The 20,716-nt window shown below is 44.6% G+C and overlaps 4 protein-coding genes across 4 annotated transcripts; 3 read left to right on the top strand and 1 right to left on the bottom strand.

Annotated features, from left to right (window-relative positions):
• Positions 1-1,692: 1,692 nt before the first annotated feature.
• AK88_02904 (uncharacterized protein) lies at positions 1,693-5,021 on the top strand (the record flags this gene model as incomplete). Its single annotated transcript, XM_012480527.1, has 2 exons — positions 1,693-1,960; positions 2,107-5,021. 2 exons carry the CDS (start codon positions 1,693-1,695, stop codon positions 5,019-5,021), a joined length of 3,183 nt encoding a protein of 1,060 aa, XP_012335950.1.
• Positions 5,022-5,609: 588 nt separating this feature from the next.
• Positions 5,610-9,826, bottom strand: AK88_02903 (uncharacterized protein; the record flags this gene model as incomplete). The annotated part of the gene is made up of 4 exons (XM_012480526.1): positions 5,610-5,635; positions 5,766-6,215; positions 6,420-8,140; positions 8,250-9,826. The coding sequence occupies 4 exons, from the start codon at positions 9,824-9,826 to the stop codon at positions 5,610-5,612; spliced, it is 3,774 nt and encodes a 1,257-aa protein (XP_012335949.1).
• Positions 9,827-11,546: 1,720 nt separating this feature from the next.
• Positions 11,547-17,450, top strand: AK88_02902 (uncharacterized protein; the record flags this gene model as incomplete). The annotated part of the gene is made up of 2 exons (XM_012480525.1): positions 11,547-13,634; positions 13,911-17,450. The coding sequence occupies 2 exons, from the start codon at positions 11,547-11,549 to the stop codon at positions 17,448-17,450; spliced, it is 5,628 nt and encodes a 1,875-aa protein (XP_012335948.1).
• A 1,288-nt stretch (positions 17,451-18,738) lies between these two features.
• AK88_02901 (uncharacterized protein) lies at positions 18,739-20,607 on the top strand (the record flags this gene model as incomplete). Its single annotated transcript, XM_012480524.1, has 1 exon — positions 18,739-20,607. One exon carries the CDS (start codon positions 18,739-18,741, stop codon positions 20,605-20,607), a length of 1,869 nt encoding a protein of 622 aa, XP_012335947.1.
• Between the last annotated feature and the right edge of the window lie 109 nt (positions 20,608-20,716).

Genomic DNA, 20,716 nt, shown 5'->3' with positions numbered 1-20,716 from the left:
GATGAGGATGAATAAAAAAAAAAAAAAAAAAAAAAAGAAATCAAATCGAACAAAAGTCGAAAATGGGATGAATGGAATAAACAAGGGAGGACCACGGCCAGTGTAGGTTTCATAAATCACAGCGTTTTTTTTTCTTAATGTGAAACATAATTTTTCTCGCTCAGTACACTTTAACAAAATCTAGCTGACCATTTTGAGGTGTATAATTATATGCAATCCTTTATATGGGTCACAAGTTTATCACACTGGGGTTCGGTGTGAGGACGTTTTTCAACTGGCGCAAAGTCGTGTTTGCATTTTCCTAGCTGTGTGGCCACGCAAAATGGTGTTACTAAATCGGGTCAAGCACGCAGTGGTGTCACAATACTCAACCGTTTGATTGCTCGCTCAAGCACGCACCTCTTTACCCAACCGCACGTTCCCCATATGCGCATTTTTTTTTTTTTTTTTTTTTTTTTTTTTTTTTAATTTTCCAGGCAAGCTGAAAAGCCATTGCGCCCATGTGGATGAATGCGGCCCAATAACTTATGCTTACTTTTATGTTTTGCCTTTTTTTCTTTTTTTTTTTTGTTTCCTTTTTTGTTCCTTTTTTTTTTTCGTTCCTTTTTTTCGTTTTTGCATTTTTACTTATATGTACCAATGGCGTGCTGCCCAGTCCACAAATGAACATCGTAATGTCGACGAGGCAGTCGTCCTTTTTTTGCCTTTTCTTTAAAGCATTCAACAATAAGGACGTGTTTTCCTGCGCGTTGGAGAATAGCCCCACACGAGAGGAGACCAAGTTGTTCCTTTAGTCCCCCCGAGTTTTTGCCTTTTTTCTTCCTTTGCCCTATTTTTTTCTTTCCATTTTTGTTCTCTGCCCTTCCCCCCCCCCCTCTTCGTCGTTACGTCTGTGCCGCTCGCCAAATAAAAGGACATGCCCAGTGGGGGCAATACTTTAGCTGCGCGTGTGGCATGTCAGCTGCGCAAAGGTAAGCACCTGCAGCTGTGTAAAAGTTAGTGTGCCTTCGTTTTTACGTACGTGCACGTATGGCGTCGCCCCGCCCAAACCCTTCGTCCACTTATGAGCGCATGTGTTTATGCACCCTTTTTTTTTATGTTTATGTGTCCCCCTGCGTGATGAATAACCAGCTAGCTATACACTGAACGCCGACACGGACACCGCTTCCGAATTAAAAACGATTGTACTCATTTGGACTTGTCCAGTGAATATTTCAACGCGCGCATGCGGCGATGCCCATGTAGAGATAAATGCCCAATGCAGGCATCACCCTTTTTTCCTCCCCCATTCACGTGCCGCCGTTAGCACGACGGAAAGGAAAACGAGCAAAGGGGCAAATGGGTCTCAGTGTACACATGCCCCTCCACATGTGCAAATGTACGTTTAGTATAACAAAGTACTATCGGGAGCGTCTCGTTAGATAATCCCCTGCCCGTGTCCCCTTTTTGAGCGAAACACCTTTTTGTGTAAAAAGCTCCATTTCCAATTGTATGACCATTTTTGTTTTTAAGCGCGGAAGTGGTAACTGCCCCCCGTGCCTACGTGCCGTCGATGTGTGCACATGAGCGTAACTAGGTGTGTGTAACCACTTACCTATACAAAGCTAGATAGGCCTGCCCCCTCTGCGTTCCCTTCTGCATTATCCAGCCTACCTACTCTTGCGTGCACGCCTACCCCAGCGAAATACCACCATGGGTACTTCGGACTTAAATTTTTATATTAACAAGCATAGGAAAGCATATGAAGAGAGGCTGAAGAGGGAACAGCAGAACCTTCAGGGAAAAACTTCTGAGGGGGAGGCGGAGAAGGTCGCCCCGAGTGAAGTGGCCAAAGGAGATACTAATGAGCAGCCCAATGAAGCCGAAAGCTGCAGCAAAAACCTAAGTGAGGGATATTGTGAAAATACTAATCAGAGCGACGCTACGAGAAATTCCACCAGAGACGAAAATATTAATCAAGGTGAGTTCATTTGGGAAGAGGCAATCGACACCTCCTACAACATTAGGAGAAGAACATGGGTCGTACGTATGGGGCGACTTCCATGTTGCCAATTTTTCTGCTACTAATTTGTTATTCTTGTTTTTTTTTCCCTGTTCACTTTTCAGTTGATGCTGACTACCTGTTTGCCCTGAAGCTGAATGAGGCCCTGAATGGACACGATGAACCCTCCAGCGTGGTGAACGAAAACCACTTGAGTAGTGAAGACAGGAATGAGGATGCAGAGGATGATGTTAGGAAGCCGGACAACTCTTATGTTGAGTGTCTCCTGGGGGATAATAGCTACATGCCGTTTTGTATGAATTACGACGTAGGAAGGAATACCCCCATGAATCAAAACCCACTGTCCCCTAGTGGAAGGAACAGAAGGAGTGGCCACTACGTGGACAATAATGAAGGAGGTCATATGTACGGACCCTACAACCTCCGTAGTAGGAATAACCGAGTAAATGGGTTTCAGAATGGCAACCAAAGTAGCAGCAACGCTGATAGGCGCTACTCACCCCGTTTTAATGGCGTATATGAACCGATTAACATTTCATTAAGCTCAGATGAGGAGGAAGCAGAAGTTCAAGTAAATAATGAAGAAGCGAGAAGTTATGTGTTCGAAGACGATGGGGTGAGAAACAGCAGCGAGATTTGCTATGTTCCTGATGAAAATTTATCCTTGACGCCAAGGCAGAATAAGCCAAGTGGGCAAAGCAATGTGGGTAGACCATTTTCCACCAGAGGGGAAGACTTAAGGGAAGAAGTAACCATTATTGAAGGGATGGGACAGGAAGCATTTTCCCGCAAGGGGCCTTACCATCATGAGAAAGGGAAGCCTGAAGTGTGTATTCAAGCACATAAAGGAAAAGGAGGAAAGGAGGACATCCCCAGGGTGATGGAAAGTACAAATAATTTTTCCTTCCAATCTGTAGGGGCACAAGGTGCTGGAGGCACAGGAGCCGGACATTATAACAACTATGGAGCGGGTGTTCAATCACCCAAATGTAAAGTGGAGAAGTCTGTGAATGGCTTGTGCGATGTGTATAATGACCATTTCGGTGTCAGCAGTAGGGGGAAATTTCGGCTAGTCCGCAGTGCAGCAGCAGCAGCAGCCACAGAGGCGGGACACACGCCCAGGGAAGGAGAGCACAATCGCGAGAATAACCTACTTAGGAACCACTACGGGGATTCATCTCGGCATGATGATTACTCACAAGAGGGAGGGTACTACGTGCACTACGCACCGATGAGTCCAAGTGGAAAGGAAAAGGAAAAAAATAAATTTACATTTGAAGGTGTGTACGATGTGGATTCATACGGTGAGAGGGTAGACAAGGGGTCAAATTTCCTCTCTAGGGGAAAGAATCGCAACGGAGGAGGAGAAGAGAGAACACAAAATGTTCAAGGGGGATACTACAACGCACGTGTACAAGACGGTAATGATGTGATCCCCTTGGAAGGAGAAGATGTGATAGGTAGTGCTCCGTCGCCATATAAGGCCAGGACGAAGAAAAGCAAAAGGAAAGTGAATAACATCAACCAGGTGGACAGAAACCTTAACGATGAAGGATCGTCTCCTAAGATGGTCCAACGCAATGGTTCACCTCTCATGTCCTACACTCTGAGGTCCTCGAGAAAACACCCCGCGAATGAAAAAATTGAAGACCCATACTACTGCAAGGGGGATAATTATGAGGCACAAAATGGAGGTGGTCTTGGGGGTGTCCCTGAGGATGACCTTCTTTTCTTTAAGACAGCTGTGGGCAAGAGGAGCGAGCCACATGATAGGAACAACCCTACCATGGGTGTATGTAACAATGGAGGGCACGCAAAGAGCGGCATGACGTATGCTGACGTGGGTTGGGGCGTAATGCAAGGTGAGTCTTCCCCTTTTAATATGTTCCATTTTGAGCAGGGCACCGCTGTGGAGCCAAGTGTAAACGATTATGTTATGAACAACGTTGTGATGGAGATGGATGACAGGGCAGAGGTGTTTGCAAAAATGGCTGACAAGTATGCACCTGTTGAGAAAAGCAGTCGTCGTCTTCCCTTTGAGTCTGTTCACCATGGGGGGGAGGTCCCCTCAGTCGGGGCAACGGCACCTGAGGGCAGTCTCCACTCAAGAAGGAATGAACACCCAGAATTGTTTAACGGCATCCACTTTAAGCAAAGCGAGAGGGCCATCACACGGAACCACGGCCAGGATGACATAAGTGTAAATTCGTTCCACTACAAAGATGGAGGCTTGAGTCAAGGAGGAGGTACCCATAGGTTGCGTAATTTTGTAGAAGAGGGCAACTGGTCTGATGCTTCCCCAGATCGGTCCAGCGTACTACGTGGCGCCCATTTCAGTCACGACATACCATCGTCATCCCGCATGGTGAAACCCCTGTGTGATGAAAATCCCCCACACAATGAATTTCTCCTAGCCAACGGTCACGATACACCCAACTACCAAATGTTAGTAATGAATAGAGAGGTGAATTATCAACACAGACCGGAAGAGAAGAACACGAATGAGGGCCACTACCGACATGTGAACAAGGACAGGTCGCTACACCGATCCAATGGGACAAGCCACAACCAATTTATCACAAGTGGGAAGAGCCCTTTTGTTTGCACTTTAGGAGAAGCCCAAGGAAGGGCAGTACCGGACGTGTACGTCATTGACGAAGGCACAACATGTGGAGAACCACGTTCTACTCATGAACAGAGTCTCCACCATAACATGGGGGGTTATGGCCAAGGGATAATACTTAACAAGAATGCACAAGAGATGATTGGTGATGTGAAGAGAGAGAATGCAGGTTCAATTAAAGCGGAAAACGCACACATGGATCAGGTGCAACAAGGGCGTGTTGGAAACGCACATGGAGGTGATGCGCATGCAAATCGTGGCGTCTCTGATCAGAGTTATGGGAGAGGCATGGATGACAACACGGCTTCTGCGATGGACCAATGTGATGAGGAGAGCACCAACAATGAAGATCTCAGTGTACAGCAGGCCATCATTAACAGCTTAATTGATTTTTAGGCCTCTTGCCCATTCATTGTGGATTGCGAAAATGGGGAAAGGAAGGAGCGGCACGGGCAGCTACATGGACAGGCCATTTCTGTGCAGGTTGGCCCGTCTCGCCCCTTTCCGTGCGTATGCATGCGTAGTTGTGTGTATGTGTATATAGTATCTTTACTAGCTTTTTTTTTTTTTTTTTTTTTTTTTCCCTTTTTTAATAGAAATTAGTGTTTAATTAGCTCCGCACATCCACTGGAGGTGACGTGTGCGCACAGCGAACCTTTTGCTAAAGGGACCAACTGGGCCAAGGTGCGCCACGAGCGCAGGGAATACAAAGTTGCAGTGGCTGCACGGAAGGGTGTGTGTCCGACGAGGGGAGAGGTAGTGGGGCCCACCCCCCACACTGACGCCCCAACGTTTCGCCATTCTTCATTTAATTTGTTTTAACAGCGGTAGGAGATAGTCTCGTGTGGTGTAACTATATGTGTAGTGGGTGCGCTTCGTTTTGCTTAAAAAAAAAGGAGTGCGAAAAGGTTAAGAGCGGGATGGGCCAGCGTGTGGAGTTTACATAATCCGTTACGTTTTGTCCGCAGCTGCTAAACTCGTTCGTCATATAAAATTGGGTATCATATTTCCTGCAAGGGGGGAAAGGGGGAGGCGGAAAGGTTGCGTGGGGTGAACCGAGTGGAAGGCAAGGAAGAACGGTGCGGCTGCGCCAAATAGCTAGCGATATATAACCGCCTTGCCTGCGTGCATCCGTCTTACCCTCAGAAGAGAAGAAGCCCTCCTCAGAGTAATACTTCAGTATATCCCTGCAGGTGACGTAGGGAGAAGTCTTGTCCGGGACGAGGGGTGCCTCCTCATATTTGGAGATGAGAATATTCTTAAAGGAAAAAAGAATTTCCATTTTTCGAAGAATTATATATCTGAGTATTTGTGCGTGGATGGCATATATGATGTACAGGAGGATGTGTAGAATGAAGAGTCCGATTACGAAGTAGTTGGTCTTGGTCATGAGTATTTGCGTTCCTTTGAAGAGAGTGAGGACTATAATATTCACCCAGGTGAAGCTGTTTATATTGTCTATGAGGAGAATGTTATTCAGGATATTTTGCCCGAAGAGCAGGGTGTTCAGGTTGATCGGTGCGTGGGCGTACTTGCATAAGAGGAACAGGAGGTATACGCTCACGGAGTGCCTCAGCTGGTTGCGCCTGCCTGAAGGGGTGTAATGGATGAGAAGCATGAATTGGCTGTGCGAATGCGCAGCATGAGTGGATGCTGCCTCAAATGAGTGCCTCAAATGGACACTTCGCACATACGCTTCAAGTATACGATGCGAGTGGGCTGGCTTTTAGTGCATAGCCGAAATGAGCAATGTGAGCGTGGCTGCAGCACGGCAGCACCCCTTTTGTGGCATACCTCGTCCTAAGCTCCTCCGGTAGTAGACGTACCTGCAGTTGAACACCACGCGCACGAAGAGCGAGGCGTGCTTGAAGAGGGACGCGAAGTGATGCAAATTAAAAAGTAGAAGCAACAAGTATTCGAACTCGTAGTTGAGCTTGCGAATGTACCCATCGTGAAGCACATAATCATTATTGTATACATTGCCATGGAAAGTAAAAAAGAATAAAACAAATTGCTTTAGGGAAAAGTAAAAGGATAAGTGACTCAACGTATTTACTATGGCCCCAAAGAGAATGTCGAAAAAGGTAGAAGTCCCCAGGAGCAAAACAAAATAAAGAAAAAAAAATCCCAGACAACTATACATATAAATTTTGTCGACCTTAAATACATGCTCCCATTTGGAGTTGAATAAGCTATCTGGCACTTCTAGTTTAAGGTATCCTTTGGGGACATATTTGTTATTACCAAATTGCTTCGAATTGTCTTCCATGTCTTTGTTTATATAATGTATAGGGATGGGTTCTTTCGGCAATTGCAGATTTGTGTGCTTGGTCAAATCGAAGCTGTCTGGGAAAAGGAGAATGCCTCCCCGATCCACCCCAGGCGTTCCTAACGGCTTTATAGGCATATCGTACATGTATACAAAATTCTGCTCACGTACTACTGTTATGTGATTATTCAATAGGAGGAAAATAAAAAAAATGGTAATGCCAATCTTCATTACATAGTTAAGTAGTATAAGAAGCATGAGTCTAAGATTTGTTAAGTATGAAAAAACGAGCTGGTCATCCAAGTACACAAAATTAGAACTACCAAAGCGTTTAAACAAAAGACTACACATGGCCCGGATGTGATCCCATAGCTTGAAATGATATATCGGTATCTTCCTTTTATACTTTAATTTATAAATGAGCTTTCTGAATTTCCTAAATTGACTTTTCATTTGTCTTCGTTCTTTCCACGTTAATTTTACTGACGATTTTTTTTTGCTATTCCTTGTGTTCCCCCCTCCATTTATGCCTTCTCCACCATCCCTCTTTTCTATTTGTTCTTCTCCGTTATTGTCTATGACTTTTCCGAGGGAGATACTTCCTCGATTTGCCTTTTCAGCATTTCCGCTTATTTCCATTTCCTGCACAGCGGCCTTTTCCAACAACAGCTTCTTTTTGTTGTCCCTATATTCTTCCTTAAAGACTTGCATGACGGTGTTTTTTTTTTTTTTTTTTTTCTGTCTCTTCTTCATTGATTTGTCCTTTTTGTTTCCCCTTTTGCTGTTTCCCTTTTTCATTTTTCTCACGCGTCGGTCTCTCTTGCTTTTTACCTCCCCCCCGTCTTCCAGAACTTTGCAACTCGCAGCTCTGTCGAATGAGGAGGCCTTCATGCTACTCCCCCGCTGCGCATGTCCATGCAAATGGCGACGTGAATGGAGATGAGAATGTTGACGCGAGTGGCGATGCGAATGACGATGCCGCTCTCTGCGCTTCTCCCTCTTCACAACCAGCATGTGCTCGCCCGTTTTCCCCTTCCCCGCGGCGTCCTCCTTTCGGTAGCCACTCGCCTCCGAATCTATGCTGAACAGGTTGTAAAAGTCAAAGTCCAGATTGCTCTTGTTCTTTTTGTACTTCTCCTTCTCCACGAGCCGGTACTCGTTCAGCTTGTACGATCTGAACAGCAGGAACAGGACGTTCTTCACAATCAGCGTCAGCATCATTTTGTGCTTCAGGCAGAAGAGCAGTCTGAGATGGGGGCGGGCAGGGAAATGTAGAGCGAAGCGGTGACGAACGTAGCGGTGAAGTGGAGAAGCGGCGTTTGTGGAACATTAACCAACGCGCTGGTGCGCCTTACCTGTATATGAAAAAGGGCACGTCGATCAGGAGGAACCCCACGATGAAGTGAAACTTAGCAGTTATGTACACGTCCGTGTAGACGTCCTTATATTTCTGGTGGTAAGATTTATTGGACTTGGCCTTGTTCCCACTGGAGGAAAAGGACAAGAGGGACGGCAGGTACGACGAAGAGGACGTGGAGGAAGCCGAGTGCGAAGAACCAAAGTTAGAACCATCTGATGACAAATAGGATGAATTCGCAGAGGAAGAAGAAGATGAAGAAAAGGACGATGTGGAGGAGAAGGCCCTTGAGAGTAACTCCCTAGACATATCGGTTGATGCGTAGGTAGAGTCCTTGGAATTGTTAGAAACGAAAGAAGAGGGTTTCCTTTTGTCCACCACTAGCATGTTTGTATCATTCTCGGGGTAGAAGGGTTTAGAAGTGGCGGCGTTTGTCTTCATGTACCTGACGTTAGACTTATCCAATAGGGTTGTATTCCCTCCACTTGAAACATTTGTTACATTCATTAGAGTATTCTTTCTCTGACTGCGAACACTGCTGTGGCTTCCGCTTTGACCCCTTCTACTGCTACTACCTCGGCTGAGCAAGCTACCTGCACTACTCTGTCGACTCGCGTTGCTTCTTCCCTCAACACTTCTCCCAATAGCAGTACTGCCACTTCTCCTCATTATGGTACTTCCACCCCTCCCAATTGTAGTACTAGCACTTCCCCCATTGGTGGCGTAAAACAAAGTACCCTTCTTCCTTTCCCCCGTTTCGTACTTGGTATAAGAGCCACTCTGATGTATACCCTTTTTCTGTTTAATTATTTTGCTATGTTTTATTTTTTTTCCATCTCGCTTGGTACCTTTGTCCCTCGATCTGCCGCCTTCCCCAGGTGTGTCCCCCTTGAGAACCCCCACCGACTCCTGGGTGTAGGAATAGGACTTGTCTATATTAGTATAAATAGGGAAGTAGAATCCAAAGAGAGATATATCTACTAAAACAACAATGAGCATTATAAGTACATTTTGGAAGCTGTAGTAGGTCTTCACATGGTCCATTATTTTGTACAGGTTGGTCAAATGAGAATACATGAACACTAAGTCGATCAGATCGAATAGGTTTATTATGTTTACGTCAATGCTGAGTATATTTTCTACAACGATTTTATTGTTTAAAATATTCTCCAATATATTTCTACTTCTCAGCGAGAACAACAGGTAAATGAATGGAGTCAGGTAAAGCAAGTTGTATACTAATACATCATTCGCTAGATATGTGAAAAGAAGGCCTTTGGGGGGACTGTTTTTATTATCATTTTTGATCAGAAAACAAAATATACCCATTTTTGAACTCAAGCTAATCATGTACATCATCCACTGGATGGAGATTTTGACCCCCGCGTTGTTCTCATCGTAAAGGCTCAGCACAATGTATATGCATAGGAAGACATCTACGATTAGGAACAGCAGGTACATGTTGTTGCTTCTTGCGCTGCTCATGATTGCGTAGAGGAGGCAGATATGCTGAGTGGCCAGTAGAAATACGGTGAACAAGACGTTCACGATTTCGTCCTTTTTGTTTATCCTCATTTTTGCTGTTATTCCAAGTGGCAATGAGAGCCAGCGCTCTTATTCGGAGGGGGCTATGTGAGCGTGTCCTGCGATGTTGCTCTGTAAAGGCGTCTCCCTAAGGGCCATTTCCTACATGGCATCCCCGTCGCACGGTGCCCAACATGTGCCAACAGAAAATGGTATTTATAATTCTGAGCAGCTACACGCCCCTCCCATCTAGTCCAACGTTGCACAAAGAAAAAGTGGCAATATTTTGCTTGAGAAAGGGGGCGGGGAGGAGTTTAAAAGCGTCGCTCGGTGTGGCTTCATCGGGGTGGGGAGGGACCCTTGGACGGACAGGCAGGTATAAGTTGGCAAGCTGCTCCGCGAAAGTGTGCAGCCGACCGCGCAGTCCTCTCAAAGGGGTAAACGGGCGGGCATATAACCTGCAAAATGTGCCAAATATGCGAACTGTGCGAACTGTGCAGCGTACATGAAATGCGTAAAATGTATGAGGTGCCAGGAGACAATCAAGTTTGTTTTCTCCCCCAGATGCCCCAAATGATATACACAAATGCGAACAAAAGGAAGGGGAGAGGGAAGGGCCTATTCCCCTAATTCACAAAAATAAAAAAATGAACATGGATCCACCTTTTACGATAATTCATTGTAGCACCATTTTTAAATTAACATTTTGCCCACATACTTTGTCCAAAAAATTTTGTTCAAGTGTGTTTTACAAATTGCCACTTTTTTTTTTTTTTTTTTCCCCCATTTGGAAAATACTGTGCTGTGGTTTGGAAACTTGGGGAAACGAGTTACCCTTACCACGGCTCGTGTGTCCACGAATTGCATTTCTTCCCTGCTCGTTTGATTTTTATTGCATACCTGCTTTGTGCAATTTTGTTCGGTTTACCATTTCCGCCAATTTGGGAATTTGTCAAATTTGCATTCTTGTTGTAACCATCCGAATGTATACCTGTTTTTTTTTGTTTACGGTCATCCCTGCTTACTCCCGCGCGTGTGTACGCCTCGTCCTGTAGATACATAACATTATGTAATCGCCCTGGCGGAAAATGCCGTTCTGGGGGCACAAACAATCTCGTCCCCTACTCTGTGCACGTCTAGTCAAAGTGCGTGCTGCGAACGACCATTTTAAGTGTAATATTTTTCAAAATAAGACTTGAAATGAAAAAGTGACAAATGTTGCAAAAAGACGCAGTGCTGCAACACGAAGCGAAATAAGCGAACGCCGCCCTTTTTTTTTTTTGTACATTTTTCTTGTCCAATTTTGTTTCCTTACCTAATTTGTCCCAAAAGTGGCATACATGCATGGCATGTTTGCCTTTCATTTGTTTCGTCCCTTCTAAGGACAACCTTTTTGTTTAAATCGCAAACATGTTTTGTTCTTCCCACACGGATGTTTGCTCAAATGCATAGCTGGCGCACAATGACCTTATATTAACGGAAATTTCCAAATGGTTGTATAAACGTTGTGCACGTAAGTATATGCTGTTTGGGATAATCCACGCTTTTTCTTTTTTCCCCTTTTTTTTTTTGTACTATTTCCTCACACACACAGTTGTGTGAAGAAGCATAAACGGGCTCAAAGCAACCCAACAAGCACAGACACGCAAGAAAAAAAAACAGGCAAAAATAAAAGGAGGAACCCCCTCCACACAGATATACATGTTAGCATATTGTGTGTACACTACTGCGTGGTGCGCACCTGACCAAGGAAAACCCAATACTCGGCAAAATGAATACAAACTTAACAAGCAGGGAAGCTAAAGCTGCTGAGGAAAAGTCACCCCTTGGTAGACTCACCTTTTCCGAGCTGGCTCAACTTTCCGACTATTTAAAACCAGATAGAAATAACGAAATGTCGTTGTTAGAAGGAAAACCCGAGTTACCTGCACAAAACGAAAATTATATGAACAAATCAGAAAAAAAAAAAATTTTTATGGAAAATTATGAACTAACTAGCGAAAATGCACTAAATAGCGAAAAGAAAAAAAAAAAATCTGTGTGCAGTGATAAAAGTTGTACAGCGGATAGCTGTTTAGAACAAACAGAGCAAAGCTACATTCCGTGTAGCAATAAACGCATTGATGAAGAAGAGAATAACCATTTGAAGCCTGCAAAGTCGTACGTGTCGCAAGGACATGACTCTATCCAAGGGAAAGAAAATTTACCAAACTGTGAGTCACACGTGAACAGTTCGCTTATAGGCGAACAAAATGTGCTGGCGCAAAACGATCAACATGCGCATAATAACCTTTCAAGTAATTCCACGCGCATAGACAGTTCCGATGTTTTGTTCCCAACAAAGGAGAATGGAAACAGTGTCAAGAAGGAATGCGCCTCATATTCGCCAAGCATAAGTAACACCCGAAAGTGTGAATGCAATGAAAATGGTAAAACTGGGCAAGGGGGGAGCGGCAAGGAAGGGCCAAATGCAGACATGCCAGTTTGGCGCAGGATAAGCGGATTAAGTCTTTCGGGCGGAAGTGCACTGGGGACGGAGGGCGAAGAGGTAGGAGAAGAACAAGTCGATGGTGATGACGACGATGAGGAAGAAAAACAAGCGGAACATGAAGAAACCGAGGATGAACAAATTGAAGGTGACCAAATTGATGATGATCAGCGTGAAGATGATCAAAGCGGTGACGAACGAAACAGTGACGAAGGAAGCGGTGAAGAACAGAGCGATGAAGACCAACGTAAGGACGAAGAATCGGACATACCCATCGACCCTACAACCACAAAGGAAAAGAGGTGTAGTCAAGGCAACAGACGCAAGGACGACCGCGCCGCCTACACAGAAAGGGAGGAACAAACTGCAGTAGAAAAAAAAAGCATGTCCAAGGAGAAGACGAACAAGTATAAAGACAATTTAAATTTATTCCATGAAGTTTTAAAGCACAAAAGTGAGTTAAGCTATTTTCATCAAAAGATGATGGAGGATGAGCAGGAGGATCAGAAGGAAGAGCAACATAAGAGGCAGACGAATCATCTCGTAAGAGGAGACGTACGTGTGAATAACGATGACCACTATAACGAACGTGTGAGGAGTAGCAATGTAGCCATATTAAGGCAAAACGGAAATGCGCACCTGTGGAATAGTAGCTGTTCTAATGGTGGAGCCTTTTCAGGCAAGTACGATGTCGCGAAGGTGGGTGTGAGATCTAATAATAGCACGTATGGCGTGATCGACGTGGGTAAAAATGCCTCTTTTGCGGGAGATCCCCCCGCAAGCGCAAGCAATGAGGGAAATGGAAACGACATCAATGACACCGCCGGTTCGATCGAATCGGTCGAATTTCCCGAATCCGGCGATCTGCGTGATGGCAACATCGACAGCTACCGCAGCAGCTGCAGCCGTGACCACGTCCCCTCTAAAGGGACCCAGAGGAGCGAATTTAATGTAGCGCAAAAGGGAGACCACGAGAAGAAATCATTGCAGAAGAAGAAGAACTCGAACTTGTACAGCTACCTAATCCTAGAAAATAAAAAGACACAAGTACAAAAAGTAGAAATGAAGATAAATGTAAGGTTTAAAAATATATACTTCGTAAAGTATAAGTATGTCAAATGTGTGGTGACAAACAATTCGGGTGTGCTTGTTCACTCATTCACCTTTTGCAAAAACGGCACAGATTTTAATGCACAGAATCGGCTTTTTAAAATGTATAATAAGGACAAAGAGAGCTTCAACATGTTGAGTCCTGATGAGGTAGAGGTTCTCCTGCAGGAGCTGAAAAAAAGTGTGCACACAGATGTCACATTCGAACTCGTGTTCGATGCACAGGTGGTTAATGGGAAGGTCGACATATCTTCATCGACGGTGAGAATAACACATCCTCGTTTTTCATAATCGTCCTTTTTATGTGTTGTTATGATTATCATTTATGTTCGTGTCTATATTTTTGAAATGCTCCTACACTTTGGGGTTGTCGTTTCTCCGCATTGTCTGCTTAAGTGTTAAGTGTGACGGATGGACGACACATGTGTCAGACATACGTGTGTGTAGTAGACCACCCTCGCGCTATAAACCCCATGTGAGATTAGCGTCTCTGTGCATGTGCACCTTCCTCATATGTTCCTTCATTCTCCTCTCCAGTTTTACAGGCTAAGTTTCTACGGCGTCGAGGAGGTGCCCCAGAAGGGGGTGGAGCGAGATGCCATGGGCACGAAGGGGAGAGAAATGAGTGCAAAGCTAACTAAAGAGAAAATGAGTACCCAGGGTAGGGGAATCAGGGGGACGGTTGCTAGGGTTGGCGTTACTGCGGGGAAGACTCCCAGGGGGAAGGCGACCAACCTGTGCTCTGCTAAGCTTACCTCTAACCATCGGACTCTCAATGAACCCCCCAAAGGAGCAACGGACAAATCAGGCAGTAGCAACGCCAAGCCCATCACGAAACCCAAGGAGGAAAAGGAAAAGAACTCCTACATAGGATTCACCATATTACACCTTAAGTACCTCTTCCAGATGCAGGAAAAAGGATCGATTCATTTAAACATCTCGAATAATAACAATGAGGAGTTCGATTTTGTAAAAAATTATTCCAAGGAGGAGTATGCACAACACTTGGAGGGGAAAGCAGTTGAAGAAATGTACTCAAATAATTTGAGCTATGTAGATAAAATAGGGATGATTTTTAAAATATTATTTGGACATAGTTTGAATATTTCCTCTCAGAAGATTTTCCTAGAGTATCGATTCGCATCAAGTGATGTGAGTGGTGGGGGTAATTGTGAGGATGATTCCTCTGACAGACACACCGATTTTAAAAGCGCATTGGAAATGGTGCAAAAGGGGAGCGCATCCAACCAGTTAGAGACAAAAAAGGGAGTGGAGGAATGCTTGAAGAATTATCTGAAGAATTGCTCTCAGTACATTTACGACGAAATTACAATTTCATTACTTGGTTTGTCAGAGAGTAGTGGAGAATATAATGAGAAGAGGTATTGTAGGAACGACGCGAAGAGTAGATGTGTGTATGGAAGACCCCTTTTTGGTAATTCCCCAAATGACGTAACCATTCAGGGTGCTTTCTCGAAAGGTGGGCAACCGTGTCCTTACACAATGTGTAGCGTTGCTAGTAGGGAGGGCAGTCCAGGGAGAGAGGTCAGTAAACTCTCCAATGGGGGATGTGACCAGCATGAAGAAGAGGTAAAACGCTCTATAAATCACATTTCAGAGGCATGTCTACCGGACTCTTGCGAATCATCACAGAGGTTAAAACCCCACCTGGCCAATCTATTGCACCTGTTAGAGAAAAGGAATGAGAAGAACAAAAGGGTTGCAACGCTGGAACATATCATACGTAAGTATGTCACTGGATTCAATGACTACCTCGATTTTGTGGAGCTCAGCAACAGCAATAAGGCATACAAAGTTTATGAGGAGAACAAGAAGCTAAAGGAGTACATAAAAAACTGCAACGGGTTTTTTATCGAGACGTTGATGAGGAACCACCAGGAGATACAAAAATTGAAACACAGAAATAAAACGGTTAACATATTGTATAATAAGGAAAGAATGAGCAATTTGGGGAAGGGGGGAGCCAAGAGGGACTGTTCCGTGGCAGGTGTCGATTCGGATGTGATGGGTGAGTTGGATGCGCTCGTTGAGCTAGATCGCTTACGCACCATAAATATGCTGGAGAAAAAAAATGATATTTTTAGTAGCATAATTAGTAGGCGACTTGTTGGGAAGCGGTGCGCCTCGAACAGCACAGTGAAGAAAAATGAGGGGGGATGTTCCTCCGTTTGTCCAGACATGACAAGGCAGGATAGTCGAAGCGGCAGTAATTATCACGTGGGGAGGAAATTAGAAAAGTTTTTTTTGAACAAAAAATGCGTCATGGCCACGGCGCATGATAGTAGTGCAAAGAAGCGGACTGACCTTTTACATGGTAAGTCGGATTGGCCGCAACAGGGAGAACTGCTCATACATGACCTTCAAGGAAGAAACACGTACAGTAAGTCTTCCCCACAATTGAGCTCATTCAGTGCCTTTCATTTGGCGAATGGCGGGGTAGTTAGAAGCAGTCAGAGGAGTCGGAGTGGGCGCGCAGCTTCACCAGCAGTGGACGGCCAAACAGACCGAACGGATCAGATAGGGAGAAGCGATCGAAGTGAACGAAGCGGACAACGCGATAGAAGCCACCTGTTGAAGTTCTACTCCAACCCGATCGGCGCAGCCCTCCTCGCGCGCGCGCCTAACAAGAAGGAACATAGTGATGCCACCACGAGCAGTCTTGTAAAGAGCTCGAAAGACACATACCTTCATGCAAATGCGAAATGGAGCGCGTGGGGACGTCCAACTGATGGGGGAAAGGATGCGCAGGGCAGTAGGAATGATCACGTGGGGATGAACGCCCCTTCTAACTCTGCACAGTCGAGTAATCAGGAAATAAAACCAAGACAACCTCTTATCGCGTTGAAAAAAAAGAGTGGTACGACGATTTGGAGTGGACAAGCGATTCATGCTGGTGGCACTGCGAGGAGCAGCCAGAAGGCGAAGTGCGATGGGGATAAGAAGGCAGCGACCACGAAAGGGACTCTCCACGAGGTGGACCACCACAGGGAATGTAGCCCATCGGAGGCGCGCCCACATTTAGAGCGTCAACGGTGTGAACAGGAAGTGTCCGCTACCCGTTGCAGCAACAAAAGGGGTAATAGAGATACCCCCGAAGGGAGTGGCAATTGTAGTGCAAATAACCCTAGGGGCAATACCCTCAGAAGGACAAAAAACAATTACGACACGAGTGAGGTGTTAAAGAAGGAATACTTTTATAAAACTCAGAGAGGGTCAAGGAAGAAAGGGGAGGAGACACTGCCCAATTGTTTGGTGAACACGACAAGTGGAAAAGAGAAAGGAAAGGCAAAACTAATCGAGGGGACGAATAATAGTTTGAGTGAGGACAAGTCTGGTGAGTCCAAGATAGCCGATGCAGGGGGAGGTGAAAATGCATTTGTCACAACTTTGAGAGGTGGTATGTCGGGGGCCACTACGGGAAGAAGTTCTACACGCATAGGTCGAAGTGCTGATCACGTACATGCAGGGAGAAAGGTAACAGACGACACGGTAGTCACAGCTGGAGGAGAAAACAAAACTGATCACATGGACAACGCAGATTATAAAAAAAGGTACATTGAAAAAGTTATATCGGCGTATGATGATTATATTCTGACCAAGGGGGAGCACAGCAGTCAGGGGGGAACAGTTTGCAAAATTAGGGGTTCAGCCAGTAAGGTGCAGTCAGGTGGAGGAGACACACACGGTGTGAATAATAAGGAAGGGGTGTGTACCCAGAAGAAGAGTCGACGGGACGACAATGCTATCAAGTCAATAAAAGAAATCATCGAGCATAACGTAACGAGAAAAAGTAACTTTGACCTAAACAGTATAGAAAAAAAAGCACTCCTCAAAAACATGCACAACGGTAAGGTAGGCTCCTCCAGTGTATACCTTCAGGGAGTAAGGGCTGGTGGACAGGGGAGCCATGTAAAGGGTTTGGTGGGGGGAGAGAAACGACGCGCCACAAACTCGAAGGATGCATACATCCTTGACATTATTAATAAAAATTTGAATAAGTCCTTCAATCAGTTGGACAGGATAAAGAAGAAGATGAGCGAGCACTTGGTCGTGTAGGAGGTGTGAAGGTGGGTTGGTAGGGGTAGCCCGTGATAAGTTGGTTAACCGCATGCGCTCCTGTCTGCTGCGTTCATTGCTGCGCCGTGATTTGCTGCTCCTATTTAGTATTCTCATTGTTATTGTCATTGCTTTTCCACGTATTTTTCGATTCTTTCTCTTCGCCCCGTTTTCCATTCCGCCACGCCATACACTTGGGCATTTTACACTTTTCTCACAAAAGCACTGTGGTGAGAACGAAATTGTGTTGAGACTTTTTTGCACCAATTTTGTGTGGGGGGGGTTGTCATGCCGGAAATGTGGAGAACGCGAAGAAGGAGTATATCAATACGCTGAGTCGTACATGCCGCCGTGGGGGTGTTTTTACATGTCAGTTGGGTCACTCAATTGGCACAAAGCCCCTCCTTCCCCACACCGGTTCGTCGATCACCCCGCGATGTTTTTTTTATGCTCCTTTTTTGTGGAAGCCCCATATTATCAGGGTGATATTTTAAAAAACAGTACCCTGCTCCAGAAGGAGAAAAAAAAAAAAAAAAAAATAAATAATCTAATAATCCCGTTAAGGAAATTTTTATTTCCTATTGAACATGCAAAAAAAAGGGGGGAAAAAAAATATATCGTTATTTATGCATACGTGAATGTATGCTCCCGTTTTTTTCGTGAAGCCTTGACGGTGTCACGTTGCTAAAACGCTTTTCGCGACATTGCCAAGAGGCAGGATTGGCGCATTTTTTTTTTTTTTTTCCATTTTTTTTTTTTTTTTTTTTCAATTTGGAGCCCCCAGGGGTAGAAGCTCTAGCGCTCAAGAGCAGTGGAAAGCAACAATAAAGAAAGAAGCGCGCAAATTCGAAAAAAAAAAAAAAACGAAGAGGCGAAAATTCGGGAACAGCTGCGGGTGCACAGTTGGGGTGCATGGCAGTCGACTGACAGAGGGGGATGCTTCCTTTTAGAGGACACAATTTGCAAGAGGACAGCAGCTCTCTCGCTCATTTCCCGAGTGGAGCGTGATACGTTCACATTTGTGTTTATCTAAGGAGGATATATTGCTCGGGAGGGTTGTAGGTTCAGGGCGTCTCCTTTTTGAACCCGCTTCTCAGGCAAAGGTGGGGGGGGGGAAATTTTGAAGGAGTCTGAGAGGAGAGGCATCCCCAATTTTTAAGCTGCTCCAACGCATTAGGGGGGGAGGTACGCAAAGGGTGCTGCTGTGAGTTGCCCACTTTGACTTGACAAATCGGTAGAAAAGCTTCTCTTCCCCAGGACGGCTTGTACTGCTGTGTTTGTCGTCACCATGGCGCAGTTCCTAATGGAGCAGATCCGGTACATGCACGAGGAGATCGAGATGATGGAGAAGGCAATCGCCGACCTGATCGAAGAGAAGGTACGGAAGAAGAAGGAGTGGAGCATTCGTTACGACTACTCCATCAGTTACCTAGTGGAGAAGATACAAACCAAGTCAAAACTGCTGCTGCAGTATTACAAGGATGAAGACAATTTAAAAAAGGAGGAAATGCAATTCATTTCTGGTAAGACCAGTGAAGGAGGACAGGTAGCAAAAGCGGAAGAGGAAGAGGACGACGAAGAAGGAGGCGAAGTGGAGGGGGAACGCTACGGCGAAGCCAATGACTTGTGGAAAAACTACTACGAAAGAGTCAAGTACATCCGAGACTACCACAAAAAAAATAACATAAAAAAAATCGAACTTCGAAATTACAAGGCTTATAAATATGAAGCTCTGAAAAACAACAACCTGAAGGAGAGTTTTTCCCCGGTGGAAAGAAAAGGCAAGTATGTAGACATGCATAAATTTTACCACGATTTTGTGAATATAAAAAAGATTAAAAATTTTAGGGTTAGTGTATATCGAAAGAAGGACTTAGCTAGCCAAAAGAAGAAAGGTATTGCTGAAAAGGATAAGGGGAAGAATTCCTCCAAAGGGGGGAAATCGAACGAAGGAGAATTTAAAGAAATGGATTTGGTCACTTACCTTCACAATTTCACTCGCTTCTATTACATCCCGAGATATTGTAAATATAAAAATGAAGAATATAAAAAGTACTTGAAAAATTTATTGAATTATCTTATGAATTTTTTTTCAAAAGTGAATGTGTTGGTGGACTGCCAGAAAATACATGCACAGTATGAGGAGAACTTTGAAAATAAATTCAAGGAGAAGGAAATTAAGCAGTGGGAAAAATACACTTATGATTTGGACCTATATTGTAACGTGAATAATAAGCTGTACGCTTCCGAGGGGACTTTCAACTCTTATAAGAATAGCAAACACTACGATGAGGATTTGAAGAAGTATATGGAGAAGGCACTCACCGTGGAACAGCTTGAAGAGTTCAAGAAGGAGATCGAACAAGAGGATAAAGAGCTAGCCAAGTGTGAATACCTTATCGAATTATATAAAAATGTTTTGAATAAAATTTTTCAAAAAACTATTCAAAAGATACAAAGGAAGCAAGCCATCAGTGTGGATGAATTACAGAAGAAAAAAAAAGTAGAAAAAAGGAATGACAATTTTTTAAGTTTACGTGATCGTAAGGGATTGTATAACAATGAAGAATATGGTGAACGAAATGATTTTCCTCATTTGTACAATTCTAACCCATTTGGACTCTCCTCCTCATCCGATGATGATGACTCTTCTACGAATGCGTCCGACCGGGGTAGTGTAAACGGTGAAGGAGATGGGAAGAAAAAAAAAAAAAAAAAAAACGGAGCAAACGGAGTGGATGAAGCAGATGAGGAAGATGAAGATGACGATGAGAAACCTATTTATAATCCCTTGAATCTACCCCTAGGACATGATAATAAGCCTATACCTTACTGGCTTTATAAGTTACACGGGCTGTCCAAGGAGTATACGTGCGAAATTTGTGGTAACTACTCCTACTTTGGAAGAGCCCAGTTTGAAAAGCACTTTTACGAGTGGAGGCATTCCTTCGGTATGAAGTGCCTGAACATCCCCAATACTCTCCACTTTAAGGAGATCACCAAAATCGACGACGCCCTAAACCTGTATGAGCGCCTGAAGAAGCAGACGCAGATGAACGTCTTCAAGCCAGACCAGGAGGTCGAGTGTGAAGACTCCAAGGGCAACGTCATGAACATGAAGGCATACGATGATTTGAAGCGCCAGGGGCTGCTCTAGCGTGTTTACCAAGTTGTGTGCTCACATTTGCACAGGGTTGCCCTTTTCCTTTTTTTTTTTTTTGCGCATAGAAAAATTTAGCGCAAGAGGCACCTTTTTTTTTTTTTTT

This window comes from Plasmodium fragile, assembly GCF_000956335.1.
Source record: "Plasmodium fragile strain nilgiri unplaced genomic scaffold supercont1.30, whole genome shotgun sequence".
Taxonomy (NCBI): domain Eukaryota; phylum Apicomplexa; class Aconoidasida; order Haemosporida; family Plasmodiidae; genus Plasmodium; species Plasmodium fragile.
The sequence above is the reverse complement of the archived record's forward strand: the minus strand, read 5'-3'. Positions and strand labels throughout refer to the sequence as shown.